The 12,266-nt window shown below is 38.6% G+C and overlaps 1 protein-coding gene and 1 long non-coding RNA gene across 2 annotated transcripts; both read right to left on the reverse strand.

The window, feature by feature from the left end:
• Positions 1 to 397: 397 nt before the first annotated feature.
• On the reverse strand, positions 398 to 2,220 carry LOC110913926. Its single transcript, XM_022158743.1, has 2 exons — positions 1,025 to 2,220; positions 398 to 566 (listed from the first exon to the last, which is right to left on the reverse strand). Exons 1-2 carry the CDS (start codon positions 2,218 to 2,220, stop codon positions 398 to 400), a joined length of 1,365 nt encoding a protein of 454 aa, XP_022014435.1.
• A 1,602-nt stretch (positions 2,221 to 3,822) lies between these two features.
• On the reverse strand, positions 3,823 to 4,890 carry LOC110909870. Its single transcript, XR_002575688.2, has 3 exons — positions 4,809 to 4,890; positions 4,221 to 4,274; positions 3,823 to 3,964 (listed from the first exon to the last, which is right to left on the reverse strand). It is a non-coding gene; the product is annotated as an uncharacterized LOC110909870 (long non-coding RNA).
• Positions 4,891 to 12,266: the final 7,376 nt, after the last annotated feature.

Below are 12,266 nucleotides of genomic sequence, written 5' to 3' on the forward strand. Positions count from 1 at the left end.
CATCTCCGTTGCCTCATATTGAGATCTTTCTGCTCGAAGAAGTATTTAAGGCTTTTGTGGTCCGAATAAATTGTGCACTTTGTTCCATACAAATAATGCCTCCAGATTTTTAAGGCAAACACTACCGCCGCCAGTTCGAGATCGTGGGTTGGATAGTTAATTTCATGTTGCTTTAGCTGTCTTGAAGCATAGGCAATAACCTTGCCTCGTTGCATCAAGACACAACCCAACCCTTGATGGGATGCGTCCGCGTATACAACTAAGTCTTCCGTTCCCTCTGGTAGTGTTAATACGGGAGAACTTGACAATTTCTCCTTTAACATTCGAAAAGCTTTCTGTTGATCTTCATTCCATTCAAACCTTTCTTCTTTCTTTGTCAGTTTAGTTAAAGGAAGGGCTATTTTGGAGAAGTCTTGGATAAACCTCCGATAATAGCGGCTAGACCTAGGAAACTTCTTACTTCACTAACATTTTTCGGGGGTACCCATTTCATCACGGCTTCCACCTTAGAGGGATCCACCAAAATCCCCTTTTCGTTAATTACGTGTCCTAAAAACTGCACTTCCCTAAGCCAAAACGCACACTTAGAAAACTTAGCATATAATCTTTCCTTTCGAAGCGTCTCAAGTACCTGACGTAAATGACTTGCATGTTCAGACTCGCTACGAGAGTATACTAAAATGTCGTCAATAAACACTATGACGAACTGATCTAACATATTTCGGCATACCCTATTCATTAGATCCATGAAAGCGGCCGGAGCGTTAGTTAACCCGAATGACATTACTAGGAATTCATAATGTCCGTAGCGAGTTCTGAACGCAGTCTTAGGTACATCCTCTTCCCTTACTCGTACTTGGTGGTAGCCCGATCGCAAGTCGATTTTTGAGAACCAACTTGCCCCTTGTAGTTGATCAAAGAGATCATTTATTCTCGGAAGTGGGTATCGGTTCTTTACCGTGAGTTGTTAAGTTCACGATAGTCGATGCACATTCTCATCGACCCATCCTTCTTTTTAACGAACAAAACAGGCGCTCCCCACGGGGACACGCTAGGGCGTATGAAACCCTTGTCAAGAAGTTCTTGTAATTGGACCATTAATTCCCGTACTTCCGCGGGTGCCAACCGGTAAGGGGCTTTGGCTACCGGTTTGGCATTTGGTTCTAATTCGATACGAAACTCGACTTCCCGCTCGGGTGGAAGTCCCGTCAATTCGTCCGGAAATACATCCGGGTATTCATTCACTATCTTAGTATCTTCAATTTTTGAAACTCCTAACTTGGTATCGACAACATAGGCTAAAAATGCTTTACTTCCATTCCTCACGTACTTAATTGCTTCCAAGATAGTACACAATTTAGCCCCTACTTCCCGTTCCCCATGAATGGTTACCCGTTTCCCTTTAGGGGATGTCACATGAATAATTTTGTTTTCGCATAAAATTTCCATGTGATAACGGGATAACCAATCCATACCTACTACTACTTTAAATTCTCCTAAAACCATGGGAATCAAATCAATATCAAAATCTTCATCATCTATAGTGATTCTACAACCTCTACATATTTCGTGCAAAAGGTAACTCTTACAATCGGCAATTTCTACTTCGAGAGGTGTACACATTCTTTCTATCGTGAATAAAGGGAAACGTGCAAGCTCACTAGAAATAAATGATCTACTAGCTCCGGTATCGAATAATATATAAGTGGGTATAGAGTTTATCATATAGATACCTGAGACCACATTCGGGTGAGCCCTTGCTTCTTCCGTGGAGATTTGGAACATTCTTCCGTTAGCTTTCGCGGGTTCTTCTTTCTTTCCTTCCTTCTTCACCCCTTGTTTAAGCTTTGGGCATTCAGCTTTCACATGGCCCGATTCGTTACAATTGTAGCATACCCTTTTGGGATTCGGACAGTTATAGTACGGATGCCCTTCTTGTCCGCAATTGTAACACCCCTTCCTTCCCAATAAACATTCGCCGGAATGGGGTTTTCCACATGTCTTGCATCGTGGAAACCCGCCTTTGGGAGCTTCTTTCTTTCCTTGATCGTGCGTCTTGGGTTTCTTAGAAGAACCTTGCGTTGACCCCTTCTCGACTTGCCTTTTCTCTCCACGTCCGTCTTGCCTCTTTATTTCAATTTCCCTATCCCTCGCTAGATCAATGATCTCGTCCAAAGTTTCGCATTTTGAAGGAGTTATGAACTCCCGAATTTCAGCCATAAGCATGCCATGATAACGGATAATCTTCTTTCTCTCCGTTCCAACTATCTCTTCACAAAACTTCAGTTGATCAAGGAAGGTGTTCGTGATCTCATTGACAAATTCATCTCTTTGTCGGAGTCGGAGAAAGTCTTCTTGGATTCGATCCACCGCTGATTGTGGACAATGGTACTTGATACTCGTGCCAAGTCAAAGTTTGAACTCGATTCTCTCCGATCTCCTTACTATACGAGTCCCACCAATCTTTAGCCCTTCGTAAAAGTTGCCCCGTGGCAAACATGACTTGATCTTCCTTGTCACAATGACTTCGAATGAACACCCCTTCCATGTTAGCTATCCATCTTTGGCATTCTATGGGATCAATTTCCCCATTAAAGGTTGTAGGCTTACATGCCATGAAATCCTTGTAGGTGCACCGTCTTGCCTCCTTCTTGCCTTGAATTCCGGCTATCATTTCCTTCAATTCATCCACTTTGCTCGTGATCATATTCTCTACCGTACTTAGTACTTGGCCCTCCACCTCTTGTGCTAGCTTGGAAACGTTTGCATCAATTGCCTTCGTTACTTCATCCGAAATCATCTGGTTTAACTCGTTTCGAGTTATACATTCTGTAGCATCCGTGTTTCCTCCACTTGCCATCTACAATTTAAACGTTCGTATTAATTATTGTTACTTTCATCCTCCTCGTCTTTCTATATATACATCATTTATTATTAATAAGTTCATTTTCACGAGTCATGAACCCGTCCCATCCTTCTTTATAAACATTCTTAATGTGTCACTTACTTCATCCATTCGTATGTAAGGACTCCTCATTCTTTCGCACGCTCATTATTAAAACATGCTAGCTATAATGAATTTCTTAGTTTCATAGTCGATTCAGGGTATTCCTTATGTTTAACGAATGCCATAATCAAATTAAGGGCCTTAACATGATAAACAAACAATTTCAGCAAACACTATTAGGGGGGACCCGTCGCCGACGACCTTGGGTGCGTCGCCGACGGGCTCGGGAAAACCCTGTCGCCACAAATTGCCCGTAGGCAGGTGCTTAAGCCGTCGGATGGGAGGGTGCCGTCGCCAACGGCATATAGGCCGTCGCCGACGGGCTTCCTGGTGTGCAAACGCTGATTAACTAAAATCTTTCATTTCCAGCCCCTTTTTCCAACCCGAAACGGTCCTAGGCAGTCCCGAAGCCTTCTATAGTACCCATTATCATCCAAACCCAAGTCATGCTAGTAACTAAACCATAACCCATTCCCATTTTTGTCTACTAGCATGAAATCCTTAAATTACTTACTTGCGTGGCGCTTGGAACGAACACACTTTCGCAAGAGCTTTCGGTTTGAGTTCGAGCACCATAACTTACTCGAATCTCTCAAACCTTGGCTCTGATACCAACTTGTAAGATCCAATTTTTTTTTAAAGACACTAACGAACTTTCATTTAACAAAAATAGTAACGAGTCGAATAATTTACAAACCAAAATTCTGCATTTAACTTGGTAACGAACAACATAACGACTACAAAAGTTTTTAACCCAAACATTACATAAACTACTAGCATAGTCTTTTAACTATAAGTTCAACATCTACTACTTTCGGATCATAAAACTTACAAAAGACCCGTTTGGGACAAAAGGAAAGCATTTAACAAAAGTTTTGACTAAAACTAGTTTCTTCACGGAAGCGTGCATCATGAATGTGTTCGATCCAAGTAACGCCATTTAACAAGTCGCTTTACCTACATACAACCAAACCGTTAGACATTTAGTTACTAAAATTCATACAACGTTAATTACAAACATGACCCTCAAGTAAACCTTCTTCCGAACATGAAGTTTCTTCCATTTTTCACATTACTCTTCTAACTCATTCGACCCATACCTAAATTACATAATCGGCTTGCAATAACTCGTTACAAGGAAACGACTTCAACCATTGAACAATAGTATGCTATGACAATACATGCTAACAACGTTATGTAAGCAAGAACTTACCTTTGTCGTTGTTTGTATGTGATCCGGAGTGACTCGAGCTTTCTTGTTTGATCCCTATAATCAATAATCACATGCTTTAGATTCACGTCATTCTTTTCCTTCCAATATCAACATACTTTCATTAGCAAACAACCGACTCTCTATTCTAACCATTCTACATTGTAAATCCCGTGGTTAATTCGTTCGAGCATTTTGACAAACACTTGGCGTGCATACTAATAGTTAAGCATAATGTACAACTATTTTATGCCTTATTGACCCATTCATATCAATAACTCTAATAACATCAATTTCACTCAACATCTCATATAACCTCCAACCCAATTCAATTTCCCATATCGAATTTAAGCAAGAATATCATCATACAACATTTTTATACAAATTTTTACAACAAGATTCCATATTACATAGAACCATTATCTTGACCTAAGTGGGTTTTTCTCTTCAAACACCAATTTAACATTCTACAAGGGTTTATCATTCTCTAATTGGTGATTCTAACTCATAATCATACTAATTTCATATAAATTCAAAGATTTCTTGAAACCCCATGTATACAAGATTATCAAATCGTAAAATTCTTGTTACCTTATGGTGTATTAAGCTTAGATGATCCAGAATATATCAACATGCAAGAGTAATTGTCTTGATTAGGGCCTCAATTTGCTTAATTTAGTGAGTTGAAGGGGGTTCATCTTGTGCTTGCTCCTGGCGACATAAACACACGCATATGTGTGTGGTTTTGTGTTACTAGCCCCTTTTTGTTAAGTTAATCTTTCATTATTTACATTTCCCCCTTCAAGTATGCATACTCATTTTTAAATGGCCCAACTTGCTTCTCCTAACTAACAATTTCTAATTCACATTCTAAATAGGTTAACACTCATAGCTATTTCTTATAACATGTTATAGCAATATAAAATAAAAATATTAAATTCTGGGGCGTTACACAGTTTCAACAATACGACGATGCTTGCGTTCCACACGCCCGTTTTGTTGAGGTGTATAACGACATGAATAACGATGAAAAGTGCCATTGTCTTCAAATATTTTTCGAACAGTGTGATTAAGAAACTCCGTGCCACCATCACTCTGAAAAACTTTGATCCTCCTTGAACATTGGGACCTGTTTTTTTTTAGTGGATAAAACCACGTAAATCTAGAATGATCATCTATAAAAATAACATAATAACGATAACCATCAAAAGAAGCAATAGGGGCAGGACCCCATAAATCACAATGAACCAAATCCAATAGAAAAGAAGCACGCTTTTCATTAGTATTAAAAGATAGTCGTTGTCCCTTGGCAAGTTGGCATGAAGTGCAAATAACAGGTTTAGGTAATAATGAAGTAACTGACAAAAAACCACACTTGTTCAAAGCTAAAATAACATCAGATGAAACGTGGCCTAAACGAGCATGCCATAACTCATAAGAGGCCTTATTTGAAACATCAACAACAAAAGCTTTGGGTCCATCTTTGAGAACGTAGAGTCCATCAACACATGTTCCTTTAGCGAGTACATGTTTTGTTTTCCGATCCTGAATGTGAAAATAATATTGGGAAAATAAGACATCAACAGGATGATCAGCAGTCAACTTGTTGATATATAATAGTTTCTTTGTGAGATTTGGAACCACAAGTACATTACGCAAGTGAATATTATTGCAAAGTTTAGTAGATCCCGTATGTGTAATGGGAAGTTATTTACCATTTCCAAAAATAACCTTATGAGTACCTTTGTAGGGAGCAGAATGATGAAGACATTCCTCATTGGGGGCCATGTGATCCGTAGCCCCAGAATCACCAGTCCAATCAGGAGTGTCATTCGTCACATGACACTGAGCATGAAACGCCTTCGCTAAGCAGTCATCCAAAGAAGGGGCCTGAGTAGCATATTTATATAGATTCAGACAAGCCGATGCATAATGACCATTTTTACGACATAGTTGACAATGTTGTGGTCGACGGTTGTTACCACGACCTCGACCAGAAGTTCCGCGGGAATAATAACCACACGAAGAACCACGACTCTGGGCCGGCGATGAAGAACCATGCCTCTGTTGAGCAGTAAATGCTGCCGGGGGAGTGGAAGTGCCACGTAGAGACTGGAGAAAAACTTCATGACTTTCAGCTTGCGCCACCAAATCCCGAAACAAAGGTACGGGTTTGGTTGCCCGTAGCGCAATAGAAAAAACCTCAAAGGATGGACCAAGACCACAGAGAAACCAATGCAATTTATCGATATCAGCAACCGGATGTCCAATTGCTGCAAGTTGTTCACACAAGAGTTTGAATCGACGAGAAAAATCAGTAACCGTAGATGTACCTTTTGAAAGCTATCAGAGGGAGTCGCGTAAGGACTGAACTCGTTCAACTGATGCATTACTGTAAGCATCCTTGAGGGCATGGTTGCAAAAGTCACTAGGCGCTCCCTAGTCGGGGGAGTACTCGGGAAGTACTCGGCATAGGTGGAGATTACTCGGGGAGTAATTGGCATGGGAGAACAGTACTCGTGCCTCGGCAGCCTACCTTGTAGTGAGTACTCGGAGAGTACTCGGAGCCTAGGCGGGACTTTTACAACCATGCTTGAGGGTGACCCAGATCTGATGAGCGGTTGTAAGGCCTCTGGGAGAAAGAGAGATTGGGATGAGGTATTTTGAATTTTGAAACTGGAGCGTGATTAAGGTTGGATTTGGGGGTTTTTTCACGTGTTAAGAACACTTATATATTATACTTGAATGGGTTGTACCTTTTTATTTATTTTTTTGGAGTATTTTGCAACCATAGTTTCCTTTCAATATAGAGTAGAGCAACCCAAAACCTGCAGACGTAATAGGATTTGTGATGTTAGTTTTTTATTGCAACAATCTCATGTACCTTAATGCAATGTCTATTTGTATATTTTAATTCACATTTCAATATTGATTAAAGCAAACATCAAAACGTCGACAAAAAGAGTAGGTCGACGGTACCTTCGAATGTTTTTAAAACATAATAGGTAAAAACATATGATAGAAATATAAAATAATAATTATAATTTTGTTGAGGAGGGGAAATTGTAACTACTAACTAATTATCCATGTTTTTTTGCTAAAGACAAGGGAATTAAAAGGTAAATGAGATGAGGGTATTAAAGTGTAATTAACGTTTAAAAGACAAATTTACCCTCATTTTAGGGTGTGGGGATGGTTCAAATGAAAACCACTTTTATTGTGAAAACTCGAAAACTAACTAAAAAAAAGCCTAAAAAACACACCAATTTTTTTTCATTTTTTTATAAAAATCGCAGGTTTTTTTATATAAAAATTTTCAAAAAAAAAAATTGTAGTACACATACACACGTGTAGTATTACACATGTGCACTACAAAAAAAAATTGAAAATTTTTTTTATATATTAAAAATGGCGAAAATTGGTATGCAAAAAAAAATTGCTATGTTTTTTTTGGCTTTTTTAATTAGCTTTCGAGTTTTCACAATAACTAGTGGTTTTCATTTGAACCTTCCCCTTTAGGATGTATCTAGGGCTGTCTTTTTTAACCGAAACCCGAAACCCAAACCGAAACCGAAGTCACCCGAACCCGAAGTAGACAAAACCCGAAGAACTAGTAACCGAGTAACTATAAACCCGAACCCGAATATAGTTCTATGTATTTGTTAATGGGTTGAATAAAGGGTAAACGATTTAACCCGGAAAACCCGAAATAACTTTAAGACAATTAGCATATTTTCTACATATAGTCATATCTTTTAAAAGGAACTAATAATCCTTTCCTATTCCATGATGCAACCAACCATATCTTCTAAAAATTTTAAATCACTAATTACATCCATATCTCCAATTTTTAAAAGTTTAAAATCTCAACATATATCTTCAATTCAATATATTCTCTAATCCTCCCTTCACGTACTCATCCCCTCTGCCATTCTTATTCCAACTTCTAATCATTCAACTACTTTCAAGTTTGCAATCAAGGTACATTTAAATCAAATTATATTTAAGTTATGCATGTTTTAATCTAGATGATTATTCAAGTTTGCAACCAACGTATGTTGTTTTAAGGTGTCAATTTTTTAATGATTATATCTAAATGATTATATGTTTTGATGTTATGCATGTATATCATCTAAAGTTCCTTTTTTAACAGATGTCAGGATCACATGATTCGGCTGAAGATAAAATTCCACAAACAACTGAACGAGTTGCCAAGAAACCTAAAGTCTACAGACCAAGATCGGCTGTGTGGAATGATTTTGAAAAGTACAAAGATGAAAATGGTGCTGAAAGAGCAAGATGTATGCATTATAATAATACGTACAAGTGTCCATCAAGTCAAGGTACCTCCACTCTTAGCGTACATTTAACCAAATGCGCCCCGTACCTTGCTAAAAAAACTAGTGGACAAACATTGATGTCCACAAAATGCAACATATAAATTACATCAATTATGGCTTAACACTAACCCTTTTTAGTACTAATGTTAGAAAAAGTGTGCTTTTGTCTTCCTTTTGTATTTTCAGGATTAAATGAGCTCAAAATAACAAAAGAAGCAAAAAGACAGCAAAATCTAACATAAATACAAGAAAAGGAACAAAAGTGATATGCCCGACCCCCCGACAGCATCCTCCCAAGTAAAACAAAGAAGACAGAAGACTGAACACGCCCCGTGCTCAGCGAACACGGGGCCATGCCCAAGAAGCAGCAGAAAAGACAAACCTATAGAAGCTTCTACTGCCCACCACGGGGCCGTGCCCAGCGAACACGGGGGCGTGGTCAACTTGTGGCAGGCGCATTTATTGTAATTGCGAATTATAATTAATGAAGAGAGAGAGTGTCAGATGGACACGGGGCCGTGCCCAGCGGGCACGGAGCCATGCCCGAGCTTCTGTTCAGCCTATAAATAGGAGTGTTTGGAGCTCTTGCAACTCATCCCTTGGCACACCACCTCTCTCACACTTCACCCACCACCCACCACCATCACAACACCATCATCCACCACCATCATCCGTTGTCCATCATAGAGTGTGTGAGTCATCTCTGGATCCAAGATTAATCGTAAGAGTTCTTGACAATCAAAGGCCATGTTTGCCTAAGTCTCTTACATCACTTGGTGAAGACAAGTGTTTAGTGTAATACTTTTTATTTTTGATCTTTTGCACTTTTTAATTGGTTTTGTATTAATGACTTTAATTACTAGTTTCTTATGTTGAAGGTGATTCTTCCTTATCGTTTGTCCGTGGTGTCTTGGCATTATTTTACTGTCTATATAAAATAAAAGATTTTCACCATTCATATCTCCACGGTCTATATGGAGGTATGTTGGCTACCTGGTCGGGGGTTAAGGGAACGGTTTGGTAAGAGTCTTGCCATTGTTCAGTGTATAGATCCTGCAAAGGACCTGGGTCAAATTTAGTAGGACCTCCTTCAATACCCAAAGGTATTGGATGGCGGGGGTCTAAACTCTTTGATCCCCTCATAAGTTAAACTACTATTAAAACTTTAACCCAGCTACTTAGGACTGTATCCCTGCTGACTCAGACTACTTAGCTGAGGGTAACGTCGCCTTCAAAAGAGGGGCCTACCACATTATGCATTAATAACTTAATTAATTATCTTTCAATAATCTGACCCTTTAGGATTGTATCCTTGCTGACTCAAACTACTGGGTTGAGGGTAACGTCACCTTCAAAAGAGGGGCCTACTACAATAACTAAGATAATCTATTAAACAAGTGCAAAAGTGCGAAAATAATCAAAGGTTACACTACACACGAGTCGGATCCAAGTGATTCATCTTGTCTATCTGTTTTTATTTTTATTTTTATTTTTCAGCATTTTATTTAGTTTTATTTTCATAGTTTAAAAACCTTTTTCTAACTTTTTTATTTGATTAGACGTTGAGGATAAACCGGTACTAAAAGCTCTTGTGTCCTTGGACGACCTCGGTATCTTACCAACACTATACTACGCCCACGATAGGTGCACTTGCCCATATGTGTGTTTATTGTTAGTAAATATCGTGTTTTATAAATTTAAAACTTGGGTAAAAAAAGTGTAAAAAGGGCTTAAAATATACATCTAAATTATATTACACCTAACACGCATCAAGTTTTTGGCGCCGTTGCCGGGGACACAAGGATTTTAAGAAAGTTAGGAATCAACGGCCTAATCATTTTTTTATTTTCTTTTTATTTTTTAGGATTTTCTTAATTTTTCAGCTTCTGCAGAACTCAGCACGGGCCGTGCCTGCTGAACACGCCCCCGTGCCCAATCATTGGAACTGGCAATCTTGTTTTAAGTCAGACAGTAAGCTGAACACGGGGCCGTGCCTAACCAACACGCCCCCATTCCCAAGATTCAGTTACTGAAAACAGAACTGTAAGATCCCGACGGTTGGTAATTTCTGACACAAAAATGAGTGATAACGATCTTTTTTTTACTTTCGGCACTCTTATGGTACATGGTGTCAATTATGTGGAGGTGGTCATAAAGAATTAGAATGTTATTTTCTAAATTATAAGCCCCACTATATAGACCCATCGTTTGCCTGTATCCTTAAGAGGGGCGAAAATAAAAATAATCCTTATTTCTCCCTCGAAGGCGCCCAACCAGATATTCTAGGAGAAATGCTATTGGGATTGAACCCTACCAGAGGAACAGATAATGTAAAGCCAAAACCGGATCACATCAGTGGACTAACAATAAGCAGCAGCCTACACTGTGCTTTCCCCTTGACAGTGGTAATCTAACAGCTGATGGATCTTAAGTACTGCTCACTGCAACAACTGATGAACCAAACACTGATGAAACTCTAAAGACTGCTGAAGACAAACACTGTTGCTCTATCTACTGTTGTTTCCTAAGTACTGCTGAAGACACAAGCAGTGCCCACTCAAAGACTGATCACCTTTGAAGAAAGCACTGAAGTTCAACATCAGTGCTCAGGCTACAACAGTGGAACGTGAAGCAGTTGTTATCTCTTGTTTTGTATTGTACTGATAATCAGATGTTACATATCAGTAGTTTGTTTAGAACAATGTATATAGGTTGTTAGTTTGTTAGATGTCACTATCATGGTGACGTCAGCTGAGTTGCTTTAGTGGTTTGGTTTGCCTATAAATGGAGCAGTACCCTGTACTGTTACATTCGATTGACTGAGTGGATTCTTCTTCTTCAGTCCAATCCTTTCATCTTGTGCAACCAACCTTGGGGTATCAGGCTGAGGGGGAGCTTAGTTCTGTAAACATGCTGTAATCATTTGCTTTGTATCTCAATCATTCAACTTAATGAAAAGCATTTGTTTATCAAACTATTTTCCTCTTTGATTGTGTTTACAAAGTTTGTATCCATTTCCGCTGCACTTTATATCATTTCATATATTTTGAATGTTCAATTTATACAAACAAACACAATCATGAGAGCCTCCGATCCTAACAATTGGTATCAGAGCTTGGACAGTCAAATTCGATCTAACAATCAATTTGACATAACAGTTCAGCTCACAATTCATTGATACTAAGTTTGGTCGTATTTTAGTTGAAAAACAGAGTAACGAGAAATCATGTTCAAAGTGATGACTCAAAAGCTCTGTAAAACAACCAAGATGTCATAAGATTCACAAATCTCATAGAACTGGTGATCTCATGCACAAATCACTCATAGTTTCCAGATCTGGAAACTTATCTGGTAACTATGGTGTGCTCATCTTCATTCAAAATTGATTTCAACTGTTGTTATGAAATTTGTGATGATTTCATCATGTTTTATGCTAAAGTATGAACCTCAGATTAACAAAACCTATGTTCATAATAAACACTAGTGTTTTGCTAACTTAGAAAGAGGGAAATAAAACTTTAGTCATGAAACCTTATGTGTTAAAAGGCAGGTTGGGAATCCTCAAAAGGATCAAATCAACTCTGTTAAAACACATGAAGAAAATCTGGAGTCAAAACTGTTCAAATCATATGTAATGTGAGAACTGGTAATAAACATGTACAAATGTAGCCAGATCTCTCAAAACATTGCTGAAAATGATTTTGGATTG

Source organism: Helianthus annuus, chromosome 15, assembly GCF_002127325.2.
Source record: "Helianthus annuus cultivar XRQ/B chromosome 15, HanXRQr2.0-SUNRISE, whole genome shotgun sequence".
NCBI classification, from domain to species: domain Eukaryota; kingdom Viridiplantae; phylum Streptophyta; class Magnoliopsida; order Asterales; family Asteraceae; genus Helianthus; species Helianthus annuus.

What these genes read in the sequence shown, in the direction of transcription:
- LOC110913926 (XM_022158743.1), bottom strand. Translation starts at nt 2,220, where the DNA reads ATGGCTGAAATTCGGGAGTTCATAACTCCTTCAAAATGCGAAACTTTG. An exon ending in CCGTGGGGAGCGCCTGTTTT is followed by an intron (nt 567 to 1,024) that starts GTTCGTTAAAAA and finishes GTTTTGGCTTAG; the next exon opens with GGAAGTGCAGTTTTTAGGAC.